Raw genomic sequence first — 16029 nt, 5'->3', positions numbered from 1 at the left:
CTAATATGCCAATGGAGAAGAAGAGAGAAATAGCTCAAGAAGGAATGAAGAGGATGAGCCAGAGTGGAAATGACACCCAGTGTTGGATGTATCGGGTGGTAAGTAAAGTTCAATGCTGTAAAGACCAATATTGCATAGGAACCTGGAATGTTACGTCCATAAATCAAGGTAAATTGGAAATAGTCAAACAGGAGATGGCAAGAGTGAACATCGAAGGAGTAAAGGGCTGAAGACACTGAGACATCGCAGCAGTGTTGGAAAATAACAGCAGCAATACATGTTCCACCCTCCACTCGCTGCCCAGACAAAATAACCTTTATGCAACAGTAAAACAAAAATATTTCAGATTAAAATACTAAGCATTTCTCACCAAAGGCCTGCATTACTTCTATTCCTTAAAATACGGATCCTCAAGAAGGAATGAAGAGTATTGCAAATGGTAAACACCTTGGTAAAATTAAACACAATTTGTCATTTTACTCTACTTAAAATGTATAGGCTGATTTAAAACAAAAATTGTTATCTTGTGGGGTTTATAATATATGTACTTATAATGCATATGGCAACTGTAGTGTAAAGGGCTCAGTTCAGTTCAGTCGCTCAGTCGTGTCAAACTCTTTGCGACCCCATGAATCGCAGCACGCCAGGCCTCCCTGTCCATCACCAACTCCCGGAGTTCACTCAAACTCATGTCCATCAAGTCTGTGATGCCATCCAGCCATCTCACCCTCTGTCGTCCCCTTCTCCTCCTGCCACCCATCCCTCCCAGCATCAGAGTCTTTTCCAATGAGTCAACTCTTCACATGAGGTGGCCAAAGTACTGGAGTTTCAGCTTTAGCATCAGTCCTTCCAAAGAACACCCAGGACTGATCTCCTTTAGAATGCACTGGTTAGATCTCCTTGCAGTCCAAGGGACTCTCAAGAGTCTTCTCCAACACCACAGTTCAAAAGCATCAATTCTTCAGTGCTCAGCTTTCTTCAGAATCCAACTCTCACATCCATACCCTGACCACTGGAAAAACCATAGCCTTGACTAGATGGACCTTTGTTGGCAAAGTAATGTCTCTGCTTTTGAATATGCTATCTAGGTTGGTCATAACTTTCCTTCCAAGGAGTAAGTATCTTTTAATTTCATGGCTGCAATCACCATCTGCAGTGATTTTGGAGCCCCCAAAAATAAAGTCTGACACTGTTTCCACTGTTTCCCCATCTATTTGTAAAGGGTAGGGGAATTAAATGAACCTAGAAAACTGCAAGGTTTTTATACAATAGGCAAAGTGCCCAGGTTCATTACTCGGGAGTAAGAAAAGACATGGAATGTTGGGAGTACCTTTAGATCAAGTCATTACTCTCTTCAGTATTAGCCAAGAGAAATGAAAGCATATGTGCACACAAACATTTGTATCTGAATATTCATAGCAGTTATATTTGTAATAGTCCCATATTGAAAAAATTTAAATATCCATCAACAGGTGAAAATATAAACAAACTATGTCCTATTCAGAAAATGAAATGCTACTCAGCAATGGGAATCAAGTACAGATGCATACAAAAACATGAGTGAATTTCAAAATAATTTTCCTAATAAGTCAATCATAAAAAGAGCACAAATCCTATTCTACTTATATAAAATTCTAAAAAGTACAAACTAATCTGTATTAGTAGGAAGCTGATAAGTGATTTCTAAGAGAGAACAAAGGAGACAGAGGAAAGGGATGAATTATAAATGAGCAAATGAAAACTTTGGGGAATGGTGGATTTGCTCATTACCTTGACTTATTATATACCTTGATTATATTTTCACAGGTATATATATATGTCAATTGCATTGCATTGTACACTTTAAATAAATAAATTCTAACTATGATACATTCAAAAAAAAGTGTGAAAATCGACATTTTAGGAATCAGTGAACTAAAATGGACAGGAATGGGCAAATTTAATTACAATGACCATTATATCTACTATTTTGGGCAAGAAATCCTTAGAGGAATAGAGTGGCCCTTATAATCAACAAAAGAGTTCAAAATGCAGTACTTGGATAGTCTCAAAAGCAACAGAATCACCTCGGTTCATTTTCAAGGCAAACTATTCAACATTACAGTAATCTAAGTCTATGCCCCAATTACTAATGCTGAAGAAGAAGAATGGTTCCATGAAGATCTACAAGACCTTCTAGCTGCTACTGCTAAGTCGCTTCAGTCGTGTCTGACTCTGTGCGACCCCACAGATGGCAGCCCACCAGGCTCCCCCGTCCCTGGGATTCTCCAGGCAAGAACACTGGAGTGGGTTGCCATTTCCTTCTCCAATGCATGAAGGTGAAAAGTGAAAGGGAAGTCGCTCAGTTGTGTCCGACTCTTAGCAACCCCATGGACTGCAGCCTACCAGGCTCCTCCGTCCATGGGATTTTCCAGGCAAGAGTACTGGAGTGGGTGCCATTGCCTTCTCCGAGACCTTCTAGAACTAACAGCAAAAAAAAGATGTCCTTTTCATCATAAGGGATTGCAATGCAAATAAGCAGGAAGTCAAGAGATACCTGGAGTAACAGGCAAGGTTGGCCTTGAAGTACAAAATGAAATAGGGCAAAGGCTAATAGTTTTGCCAAGAGAATGCACTGGTCATAGCAAACACCCTCTTCCAACAACACAAGAGATGACTCTACACATGGACATCACCAGATGGTCAGTAGTAAAATCAGATTGATTATATTCTTTGCAGCCAAAGATGGAGAAGCTCTATACAGTCATCAAAAACAAGACCTAGAGCTGACTGTGCCTCAGATCGTGAGCTCTTTATTGCCAAATTCAGACTTAAATTGAAAAAGTAGGGAAAAACCACTAGGCCAATCAGGTATGACCTAAATCAAATCCCTTCTGCTTATAGAATGGAAGTGACAAACAGATTCGAAGGATAGGATCTGATAGAGTCCGTGAAGAACTATGGATGGAGGTTCACAACATTGTACAGGAGGTGGTGACCAAAACATCCCCAAGAAAAAGAAATGCAAAAAGGCAAAATGGTTGTCTGAGGAGGCCTTACAAAAAGCTGGAAAAGAAGAGAAGCTAAAGGCAAAGGAGAAAAGGAAAGATATACCTATCTGAATGTAGAGTTTCAAAGAATATCAACAAAAGATAAAGCCTTCTTAAGTGAACAGTGCAAAGAAATAGGGGAAAACAATAGAATGGGAAAGACTAGATATCTCAAGAAAATTGAGATAACAAGGGAACATTTCATGCAAAGATGGGCACAATAAAGGACAGACACAGTATGGGTCTAACAGAAGCATAAGATATTAAAAAGAGGTGGCAAGAATACATAGAAAAACTGTATAAAAAATATCTTAATGACCCAGATAACCATGATGGTATGATTACTTACCTAGAGCCAGACATCCTGGAGTGTGAGTCAAGTGGGCCTTGGTCAGCATTACCATAAACAAAACTAGTGGAGGTGATGGAATTCCAGCTGAGCTATATCAAATCCTAAAAGGTGATACTGTGAAAGTGCTGTACTCAATATGCCAGCAAATTAGGAAAACTCAGCAGTGGCCACAGGACTGGAAAAGGTCAGTTTTCATTCCAATCTCAAAGAAGGGCAATGACAAAGAATATTCAACTATCACACAATTGCACTCATTTCACATGCTAGCAAGGAAATGCTCAAAATCCTTCAAGTCAGGCTTCAACAGTATGTGAATCAGCAATTTTCAGATGTACAAACTGGATTAAGAAAAGGTGGAGGAACCAGAGATTAAATTGCCAACATCCACTGGATCATAGAAAAAGCAAGAGAATTCCAGAAAAACTTTTTGCTTCAGTGACTACGTTAAAGCCTTTGACTGAGTGGATCACAACAAACTGTGGAAAATTCTTCAAGAGTTGGGAATACCAGACTACCTTATCTGCCTCTTGAGAAATGTGTATGTAGATCAAGAAGAAACAGAACCAAACATGGAACAACAAAACTGGTCCAAAATTGGGAAAGGAGTACATTGAGGCTGCATATTGTCACCCTGATTATTTAACTTATATGCAGAATACATCATGCGAAATGCCAGGCTGGATGAAACACAAGCTGGAATCAAGATTGCTGGAAAGAAATATCAATAACCTCAGATATGCAGATGACACCACCCTAATGGCAGAAAGTGAAGAGGAATTAAAGAACTTCTTGATGAAGATAAAAGAGAAGACTGAAAAAGCTGGCTTAAAATTCAACATTCAAAAAACTAAGATCATGGCATCTGGTTCCATCACTTCATGGCAAATAGATGGGGAAAAAATGGAAACAGTGACAGACTATTTTCTTGGGCCCCCAAATCATTGTGATGGTGACTACTGCCATGAAATTAAAAGATACTTGTTCCTTGGAAGAAAAGCTTTGACAAACCTAGACAGTGTATTAAAAAGCAGAGACATCACTCACTTTGCAGACAAAGGTCCATATAGTCAAAGCTCTGGTTTTTCCAGTAGTCATGTATAGATGTGAGAGTTGGACCATAAAGAAGGCTGAGTGCTAAAGAACTGATGCTTTTGAACTGTGGTGTTGGAGAAGACTCTTGAGAGTTCCATGGACGGTAAGGAGATCAAACCAGTCATCCTAAAGGAAATCAGTCCTGAATATTCATTAGAAGGACTGATGCTGAAGCTGAAGCTCCAATACTTTGCCATATGATGTGAAGAGCTGAGGCTGAAGCTCTAATACTTTGGCCATATGATGTGAAGAGACTATTTGTTGCTAAAGACCCTGATGCTAGGAAAGACTGAGGGCAGCAGAAAGGGAAGGCAGACGAGGAGATGGTTGGATGGCATTATTGACTCAGTGATGTGAGTTTGAGCAAATTCTGGGAGATAGTCAAGGACAGGGAAGCCTGGTATGCTGCAGTCCATGGGGTTGCAAAGAGTCAGACATGACTGAGCAACTGAACAACAACAATACCCTGATACCCAACAAACATAACAACAGCAAGAAAACAATAAACTACAGACCTTGCAGACTCGTGAACATGGATACAAATTCACCTCTAAAATGTTAAGTACCACAAAGGCAAGGATATTTGTCTATTTTGTTCACTGCCATACCAAGATAGTATCTGGCACAGAGTACACAGGCAATTATTTGTTGAATGAATGATTAAAATACTTCAATGTAAATTTGACAATATAGCAAAAGAATAATTCACCAAGACCACATAGGGTTTATGCTAGAAGGAGAGTAGGAAATCTTTCTCAGAGCCTAAAAGAGTACTTGGCACAGACATGTTAGGCACTTAAGGGATTGCTGACTGAGACAGAATCTATGAAATTTAATATTTTAATAGGATGCAGTTTCGATCATGTGCAGACATGTCATCTCAATTACCCACTGTGTAAAAGGCCTTTGTCCCTGATTCCTGGGAGGTAACTCTTAAACTCTTAGAATTTCCCAAGTGCTGGGAAGTATCTTTGTTTTCATGATGGGTCCCTTGGACCACACCAGGTAATATATGCCAATAAAATGACTAAGAATAGGAGTAGCCATACCAGAAATACCAACTATGTAATTAGAAGGCTGGGGCTCTGAGCTACATTATATCAGCCTGATCTTTGGGGAGGGAACAGGAGCTAAAGACTGAGTTTAATTCCATGGCCAGTGACTCAATCAACCAGGCCTACATAATAAACCCTCAATGAAAACTCTGAATTCCAAAGCTTAGGTGAGTTTCTCTGGCTGGTCATACCTTGTGCATATTGCTATCCACCAGGGATAGAAGGTAACACATCCCTAAAAGATGACAAAAACTTCCTGACTGGAATCCGCCCAGACTTTGCCCTGAACATCTCTCCTAATTTGTATCCTTCTGCTATAATAAAACTGTAAATACAGCACTTTCCTGAATGCTTTGAGTTATTCTGGTGAATTATCAAACCTGAGGGAATGAGTAGGGGACCCTGAAAGGCTGATCAGAGTAAGGATAGCCCTAGGGATCCTCAAAGTAAGGCTGGTATCTTGGGAAGGACTGTGCCTTTAACATGTGAAGTCTGGTCCAATTCTAGAAGTGAAAAAGCATTCCATAAAATTAAACATCTGTCCCTGATTTGTAATTAATCTTAAATGTCAATCTTTACTAAAATACTAGGAATGTAAAAATATGTTGTTAACATGCTAAAGAAGATATAAGTAGCACTCACTTTGGCAGCACATACACTAAAGAACAGATAAGCAAAACCAACATGCATCATATTAATGAAGACATTCTGAACAGAAGCAAAACAGGGTGACCACTCTTACTGTTAACACTGCTCTAAATATGTCGACTAATTCTATGAAAGTAAATAAGATGTGTGGTAAAAGACCAACTTTTCATTACACTAACAATTTGGCTGTATAATTAGAAAATCTGAGAGAAGCACTGAAAAACTGTTAGAAAAAATGAGAGTTTAGAAAACGGCTGGTTATAACAATTTTAATACAAACTAAAATCTTGCAAATATAACAGCAAATATTAGTTAACATACATGAGCAAATAAAAAGCTTCATACCTAAAGCAGCAACAACAAAAATAAAAACAAAGTATTTTCCTTTAATATGGAACTTCCCTGATAGCTCAGTTGGTAAAGAATCCGCCTGCAATGCAGGAGACCCTGGTTTGATTCCTGGGTCAGGAAGATCCACTGGAGAAGAGATAGGCTACCCATTCCAGTAGTTTTGGGCTTCCCTTGTGGCTCAGCTGGTAAAGAATCCGCCTGCAGTGCAGGAGACCTGGGTTCAATCCCTGGGTTGGGAAGATCCCCTGGAGAAGGGAAAGGCTACCCACTCCAGAATTCCACAGACTGTATAGCTCATGGGGTTGCAAAGAGTTGGACACGACTGAGCAACTTTTACTTTCAAGCATCCTCTGATGGATGACACACATAAACAAAATGTGGTCTATATACACTGTCAGTTACTATTCACCCTCAAAAAGGAAAGAAATATTGGCACATGCTACAAATGGATAAATCCTGAAGACATTATGCCTAGTGATATACAGTATGATTCTATTTATATGAGGTAGCTAGAGGAGTCAAATTCATACAGTCAGAAAGCAGAATGGTAGTTGTCTGGGGCTGGGGATAGGAGGAAGTGGAGAATTATTGATTTAAGGGCACAGAGTTTCAATTTGGAAAAATGAAAAAAGCTCTGGAGATGGATGGTGGTAATGGCAGACTAGTAATGTGAATGCACTTAATATCACTGAACTGTATACTTAAAAATGTTAGGTGGTAAATTTTATGTGTATTCTACCATATGGGGAAAAAAATGAGCTTAACAAGATCTAAGCAAGCTTTGTAAGAAAAAAATAAATTCCTACAAAGCTTTACAAAAAGATATAATAGAAGACTTGACTAAAAGGAGAAAAATATCAATTTTCTCTCTATTCCCTCCAAATATATATCTATATTTTGGAGTAGGGTATGGGGAGTTCCAGTCCAAATTTCAATTTTTTTTGGTCTTTGATCATGATAAAATATTCTAAATTATTTTGCAAAGAGTAAGCAAGTTAAGAACACCTAAGAGAAAATGTTGAAAAAAACAGAGTAACTGAGGGATACCTGTCCTGTTCAATGTTACTATATATTAAATTAGCTACAGTAATTAAAGAAATATGGCACTGATATGAAAATAACCAGGCATATTGATGGTACAGAATATATGGTCCAGAAATGGACTACAGCATACATGAAAATTTAATATATATAATTTATCTCAACAAGAAAGGAAATTCTTTAATAACAAACATGTGGAAAAATATTTAACTTCATCCTTACAAGTAACCAAAGAAATGCAAATTAAACAAGCAAAATACTAACTTTTGTATATCAAATTAGGTAATAATTTTTAAAATTATGATAATGCTATTAAGATTGTGGTAAAACACAATCTACTACTTTCCAAAAGAATTGTGACCAGCAGTTTCACTATATGCACTAAAAACCTTAATATGTTTAAGGTCTTTGATCTGTTAATTCTATTTCAGAGAATAAACTCCAAATATATAATATATGAAAAATTTTGTTCATGATGGCATTAATTAACAGGAAAATACTAAAAACAACCTAAATGTTCGCTATATGAGAAAGCTTATGTGAATTATGGTACTTTTATATAATGGAATATTAAATAGTTATAAAAACTGTTTATGGTAAATCCTATGACAGACTCATACAGACTTTAAAATATTGGGTTGGCCAAAAAGTTTGTTCAAGTTTTTCCATAACATCTTGACCAAATAGCAGACTTTTGGACTCAGAGGGAGAGGGAGAGGGTGAGATGATTTGGGAGAATGGCATTGAAACATGTATAATATCATGTAAGAATTGAATCGCCAGTCTATGTCTGATGCAGGATACGGCACGCTTGGGGCTGGTACACGGGGATGACCCAGAGAGATGTTGTGGGGAGGGGGGTGGGAGGGGGGATCATGTTTGGGAACGCATGTACACCCGTGGTGGATTCATGTCAATGTATGGCAAAACCAATACAGAATTGTAAAGTAAAATAAAAAATAAATAAATAAATAAATTAAAATGTAAAAAAAAAAAACCAAAAAAACCAGCAAGGGGGTACTCTCTATTATACTTTAATAAAACTTTGCTACACACACACACACACAAAAAAAAACATCTTGACCAAAAAGCTTTCTTGGGTTTTCTGTTAACTCAATAGTTTGAAATGATGGTGTGTCCACATGATGGAACATTATGCAGCAATTAAATTATATTTTTGAAGACAATTTTTAAAAACTGATGCAGATAAAAGAAAATAAAAATCACCCCAAATTCTATCACCCTAACCCAACCTTCCCTTTTCACCTACTCTTTGTTCTAATCCACATCTATCTGCTCAGGAATCACTATATCTACATGGCCTTTTTAGGAAGTGTTTCTGGTAAGCAATAGAGTACAGTGAAGAGCATACACTGGGTCCCTAGACATAGTGAGAAGAGACAAAACATCAGGTAGTGATGTGTGATACATAGTCCCCTGTGACAGGGACTGAGAGGTGGCAGGACTATTTAGAAAGTACAGATACGGCAAGTTTATGAAAGCTACATCTGAGTGCAGATCTTAAAGATCAGAGAAAAGACAGTCATGTGACAAGCCTTACAATTATTTCAATCAGAAAGAAAAGCCCTGGGTGAGGAAAAGAAAAAGGCCTCTGCCTGCAGTGAGCAAGGAAGAAAGTGCTGAGACATGGCATCCGAGAGGTCAGCCGCGGAGCAATCACACAGGGCACTGGAAGCCCTGGTGAGGAGGTGTGGGCTTCTAAGAGCAATAAGAAGTCACTAAAGGGTTTTAAGCAGTGAAATGTGATATAGTCTCCATTTCAAAAGATTTCTCTAACTGTTGTGAAAAGAATGATGGGTAGAAAGAAAACTCAGAATAGACATTGTTCCAGTGATCAAGGCAAAGGCATGCTGGGGCTGCAGCCTATGATGGTGGCAGCAGAGACTGGGTTAGGTGCTCAAGACATATGCCGGAGGTCAGACTTACAGACATGGTTACAGATGGGATGTGAGAGGTGATGACAGAGTAGAAGGGAGTGAAAGTGTTAGTCGCTCAGTTGCGTCTGACTCTTTGCAACTCCATGATTGCAGCCCACCAGGCTCCTCTGTTCATGGAATTCTTCAGGCAAGAATACTGGAGTGGGTAGCCATTCCCTTCTCCAGGGGATCTTCCCAATCCAGAGATAAAACCCAGGTCTCCTGCACGGAAGGTAGATTCTTTACCCTCTGAGCCATTAGGGTAGAACAGGAAGACTTAATTTTTCACTTGAAAATTGGGTGGTTGATGGAATCATTTAATGAAATGGGGGAAGATCTGAAGAAGAATCAGTTCAGTTCAGTCGCTCAGTCTGACTCTTTGCGACCCCATGAACTGCAGTACGCCAGGCCTCCCTGTCCATCACCAACTCTCAGAGTCTACCCAAACCCATGTCCATTGAGTCGGTGATGCCATCCAACCATCTTATCCTCTGTCCTCCCCTTCTCCTCCTACCCTCAATCTTTCACAGCATCAGGGTCTTTTCAAATGAGTCAGCTCTTCACATCAGGTGGCCAAAGTATTGGAGTTTCAGCTTCAACATCAGTTCTTCCAATGAACACTCAGGACTGATCTCCTTTAGAATGGACTGGTTGGATCTCCTTGCAGTCCAAGGGACTCTCAAGAGTCTTTTCCAACACCACAGTTCAAAAGCATCAATTCTTCAGCGCTCAGCGTTCACAGTCCAACTCTCACATCCATACATGACTACTGGAAAAACCATAGCCTTGACTAGACAGACCTTTGTTGGCAAAGTAATGTCTCTGCTTTTCAATATGCTGTCTAGGTTGGTCATAACTTTCCTTCCAAGGAGTAAGCATCTTTTAATTTCATGGCTGCAATCACCATCTGCAGTGATTTTGGAGCCCCCAAAAATAAAGTCAGCCACTGTTTCCCATGAAGTGATGGGACCAGATGCCATGATCTTCATTTTCTTTAAGAAAGAAAGAAATGTCTAAGAACTTTCTTTAAGTTTCTTCAAACTTTAAGCCAACTTTTTCACTCTCCTCTTTTGCTTTCATCAAGAGGCTCTTTAGTTCTTCACTTTCTGCCATAAGGGTGGTGTCATCTGCATATCTGAGGTTACTGATATTTCTCCTGGCAATCTTGATTCCCGCCTGTGCTTCCTCAAGCCCAGCGTTTCTCATGATGTACTCTGCAAATAAGTTAAATGGGCAGGGTGACAATATACAGCCTTGACGTACTCCTTTTCTTATTTGGAACCAGTCTGTTGTTCCATGTCCAGTTCAGTGTGTACAAAAGAAGATTATAAAAAAATTAAAATTCAATTATATCCAAATATAACTCAAGTTCAAAATACCTATTAAATCTTCACATGGAAATGTCAAATAGGCAGTTGGCTTTACAAGCCTATGTCTTCCCTACTGGCTCAGACGGTAAAGCGTCTGCCTATAATGCGGGAGACCTGGGTTTGATCCCTGGGTTGGGAAGATCCCCTGGAGAAGGAAATGGCAAACCACTCCAGTACTCTTGCCTGGAAAATCCCATATACAGAGGAGCCTGGTAGACTATAGTCCATGTGGTCCCAAAGAGTTGCACACGACTGAGCAACTTCACTTTCACTTTCACTTTACAAGCCTGAAGTTCAGCAGAGGTCAGTCTGAAAATACTACTTTGAGAATCACCTTGTTAAAGGAACAAGGCTTGATAAGAGTATCTAGAGAAAAGAATCTGGGATCTAACCTTGAGGATTCAAAGCTCAGTCAGAAGAAAGGTTTACAAAGGTCTGGTCAATGAGACAGGTGGAAAGAAATTGAAGAGAGAAGAGTTAGACAATCATATCTGCTCTCTCTGAACAAATAAATTTAAGATGATCTCCAAATAGTGAATGTCCCTTCATTTTTTTGTACATGAAACCATCAAATGAAAGGGTAAATATAAGAACAGTAAGGTCTGCATGATGTAATAGCCTAAGAGCAAAAAGAAACTCATAGTTTGTCCAAACTTCTCCAATTACCTTGCATGAGGTAAAGCAGTAGCAGCCAAACAAAGATTCTTAAAGAGGTAACTTGAATCCACCAACTGCTGAAAAGTGGAAAAAACACAACTCGAACAAGCCCCTTCCGAGTCAGAGATGTCCACGGAATTTCAGGTTTGGCTTTGGCAAATGTTGAACCTTTAAATATACATAAAACAAAACATCAAACATTTTCATACACTAACACCCACTTGTAACACTACACTAAAAACAAGTGAGAGCAAAAATCGGCACATAACTTGTTCAGTTAAAAAGAATCCACTTAGATGTTCCAAACATATACTAACCTCAGTCAGCCTCCTTTGAATGATATATAATATATTTTTCTTCATTACACAGCAGTAGGTCTCCAAGTTCATCTCTCTTTCACCCTCACGGAAACCTTGCAATTTACATAGCCACACAGTATTAAGCAAAGGGGAAAGAATACTAAAGCCTGGATGATGAGGGAAGAACACTACTTTGGGGAATTAAAGTATACCATGTAGAGATGATATCTAAGAAGAATCTTCAGCACTCCAAGGAAATAACATAATAATATATCTACAAGAAACAAGTCAACTTAGAACTCACCTCTGATTAAGTCAACATCAATCAAGTCTGCCTTTATGTGACCCATCTTTTTTGGTTTGTTTTTGAAGCCCTAGAATTAAGCAAAACAAAAAAACAGAAATAAAGTTTTAAGAATCCCCTTTAAAACAAAAGATAAGCTTATATCTTTTTTCTCTATTCCTGACTCCCTTTTACTGGGTACATTTAATCCTAATGCTCCTTAAAGGAATCTGTTATTAGTATTTAAGTTTTATCAAGCAACATATGCATATACTTTTATTATCTTTAAAAATAATCAAACAGTACCAAAAGGTCAGTAAGTGAAAAATAGGTAGTCCCTAACCCACCTTACCCACTTCTCCCAATTTTATTCATTAAAAACAAATAGCTTTCATCTTTTTTAGCCCTTTTTCTTGTTGTTTACTTACATAGGTCTAAATAATATGTTTATACTGCTATTTTTCAATTTATTGATTTTAAAAATTATCTATGCACTCCTAATATATGAGAATTAAGCTCTCTTACACAGCACTAACTCCTACAACCTAACTTCCACCCAAAAACATTTATCTTCACAATATAGTCAATTAATTTTTGGCAAATCAGTAATTAGTTGTTTATGAATGATTCCTTGTGTGCTATATTTTTCCATTTATTCTATGATGTCAGTGAAAATAATTTATCAGTTTCCAAATACTCAAATGCCAGAAAATTAATATAAGTCTTTTTTTTCCTCTAAAGAAAAAAAAAATTCCTGGAAACCCCCTTCCCAGGACCCTCTATCTTGCTGCTACAATTGGACGAGTTGCTGTCTGGGCCTGCTGCACGTCTATCACCCCAGAACTTCTCCCTGATAATCCCCTTCCCCGTCTCTGCAGTGAGTCACTGCTCTATCCGTGTTCTTGGGGCACATTCCTTTAGCAGCTTCCTGAGAAAAGGCATCACAGAAGATCCTGTTCTCAATCCTTGTATGTCTGAAAATTTTACTCTACCCTTATACTTGATTAAAAGTTATACTAGAGGATTCCCCTGATGGTCTAGTAGTTAGGAATCTGCCTGCCAATGCAGGGGGCATGGTTTGACCCCTGGTCCGGAGAGATTCCACTTGCCATGGGGCAGTTTAAGCCCTTGTGCCACAGCTACTGAGTCCACACACCCTAGAGCCTGTGTTCTGCAAGAGAAGCCATAGCAATGAGACGCCTGCACACAGCAATGAAGACCCAGTGCAGCCAAAACCAACAAAAGTAAAATAAGGCTACATTAGACGTAGAATTCTGAATTGTTAATCATTTTCCCTCAGGAATTAAGACACTGTTTCATGGTTTTCTAGCTTCCAATGTTGCTGTTGCAAACTCCAATGCCATTCTGATTCCCGATCCTTTGAATGTAAATTCTTTCCTCTTAATCCTCACTTTATCCATCGTGTTCAGAATGATGTCTTTTTTTTTTTTTGACAGAAGTAACATTCATGATAAATCATGTACTTTATTACATAATGATATGCCTTGATATGAGTCTTTTATCATTTACTGTGTTGAGAATCCCTTCCATATAGAAATACATGTCTTTCAGTTTTAGGGACATTTTCTTATAATTTATATTTAAATTTCTTCTAAGACTTTTAACTTTTTTATTTTCTACCTCTTTTGTCTTTTTGTTCTGCTTTCTAGAAATTTCTTCAAATTCTTCTATTGAATTTTTCCCTTTGGAGCAGAGACTGCCACCCTGTCCTGCCTGCCATGCCATCCACCGCACATGTTTCAGACATGTGCAAGCTTGTCTGAAACAAGGACCTTGTTTCAGACAGGCAAGCTCCCCCATCCATTAAGCCAGGGATGTCTCTGTCGCTGACTCCAAGCTCTTTCTTTGGTCTGGAAGCTGCACAGAGCACAGACCTTGGAGGCCTGTGGGGTGCAGTGCAATAGAGGAGTGTGAACTCTAAGGAAAAATTATCCTTCACTAGAGTCCTAATGAAGTCCAGACAGGACACAGTGGTAAGTGTGGTAGAGAGATGTGAACTGATTCCAGGGTTGGTTTGTTGTTGCTTTTGAAGCTAGACTTTGCCATATTTCACCACGGATTAAGTGGAGGGGAGGGTTAAGGAGAAGGTAGAAGCAAGTGTTTCTATTTTAGACAGCTAGAAACATTTATTAAAGTGGGGAAGCCAAGTGTCCCACTTCTCACACTGTTCGCTGAACCCAGGGTGGGCAAGGTGTGAGTGGAGAAGCTGGAAGGAAACTTGAGGAGCCGCAGGAATTGCAGACACATTTATTCTCTCTGGGCTCACAAGGCAGCTGTAACACAGCCATGCTGTATTCTCTGATGGCTGACCCAGCAGACACAACCAAAATGCAGCTGCAAGGGCTTCTCAGGTGAGCTCATATAGGCACACAGAGCAAAAGCGGCCCCGTGGCCAAGCGAGTATATCCTGATGCACACACGCACAGTGCTATAAACGATCTCAGCTATTACACAACCATGTAAAGTCATTGTTTACAGAATGTGGGGTGAGAGGCCGTAGGGCAAGAGCACCAGGCCACCGCCATCTTGGCTAACTGCTCTTTCCCTACATTCCATCCCTTCAGGGTCTTTTGCCTCACAATATATGCACAGTCCCTCTTCTGTGACAGTCCCTTGGTGAGTTGATGCTGACCCTTGGATCCACATCCCATAACAGCAGTACAGGCTACAACAAATAGCACTCATCACCCAGGATACAACCTGAGACTCATGTTAACTGCAAAAGCCCCCACAGGCATCAGGCCCACCCCTTCAAGGAGGGGATTTTTGTGCTGTTCACAGGTCACCCACATGATTACATTTTTTAAATGTGAGGACACACAGAGGACACAGCTTTTATAATATACTGTTTTAAATCTACATCACAGGACAGAGACGTTATAGTAAACACAACATCAACAATTTCACTGATGCTGGACGCTTCCATTTCACCAAGTCTTCTGTAACCAGCCTGTGGTATAGAGTTGGGCTACGCAGGGACCCTTGGGGAAGGACCTGGAACGTCCACTGGCATCCCTCCCAAGTGAATGCAAAGTGGCACTGGCTCTCAGCTGTTATAGCTACAGAGACAAAAGCATTAGCTGAGTCCACTGCACAGAGCTAAGTGTCAAAGCGGCATGCCTAGGTGGCACCGCCTTATTTAGTTCTGTGACCCACAGTCATTCCCCATGAGCTTCAGGCTTCCGAACAGGCCACACGGGGGAGTTAAACGGACTGGACTATAAGCGGGTTGTACAGTGTCCACTTTTGCCAGCTCGGCAATGGTGGCGCCTGTTTCTTCATAGCCACCTGGTAGGTGATACTGTCTCATAGCTGTCACCCTCCAAGGCGCTGGCAGTCACTGTGGGGGATGCTTTGTATAGCCCCTCACAACAGCCTTCACCACAGGCATTCAGAGACAAAACTCCCCCACAGAGGTCTATAACATTAAGACTTGCAGAACATCTATCCCCAAAATATATTCCAGGATCAGGGACACATACATAGTATACACCTGCACAGGGAGTCACCCAGTTTCTAAAGGTAAGGACACAGCTTTTACCTTAACCATTTGGCTGCCACAGCCATCTATGTGTGTACTATGATCGGAAACTGTTCTGGCCCGCCATAAACAAGCCTGCGTCCGGCACCGGTGTCAACCAGGGCCATTACTCTGTACATTAGCCAGTGACCAGTGAATAGCAAGTTCCACATGGGGCCTCCCATCCCCGCTTGGGCACTGTGGGCGGGCATGTTGGCCTGAGCCCTATTCAAAGTGGAAAAGGGCATCTGAAGGAGTACCCTTGGGCACCATAAAATATTTTAACTGAACTTCCCGTATCTCTTGCTGTGTATGCGTCTCCCATTTGGTAAACTTCTGCTCGGTTCTCAGTTGCTTCCATAACTCTAGAAGTA

The 16029-nt window shown here is 39.9% G+C and overlaps 1 protein-coding gene across 10 annotated transcripts in view; it reads right to left on the bottom strand.

The window, feature by feature from the left end:
• The window catches only part of PHTF1 (putative homeodomain transcription factor 1), an 84760-nt gene that overhangs the window by 46340 nt on the left and 22391 nt on the right, over nt 1-16029 (bottom strand). For all 10 annotated transcript variants that reach the window (XM_040231004.1, XM_040231005.1, XM_040231007.1 and 7 more), the window contains exons 4-5: nt 12136-12205; nt 11542-11700 (exon numbers count right to left, since the gene is read on the bottom strand). In XM_040231004.1, the coding sequence (XP_040086938.1) occupies nt 11542-11700; nt 12136-12205 (229 nt within the window). The remainder of the gene's footprint in view (nt 1-11541; nt 11701-12135; nt 12206-16029) is intronic.

This window comes from Oryx dammah, unplaced genomic scaffold (genome assembly GCF_014754425.2).
Source record: "Oryx dammah isolate SB20612 unplaced genomic scaffold, SCBI_Odam_1.1 HiC_scaffold_28, whole genome shotgun sequence".
NCBI classification, from domain to species: Eukaryota; Metazoa; Chordata; class Mammalia; order Artiodactyla; family Bovidae; genus Oryx; species Oryx dammah.
The sequence above is the reverse complement of the archived record's forward strand: the minus strand, read 5'-3'. Positions and strand labels throughout refer to the sequence as shown.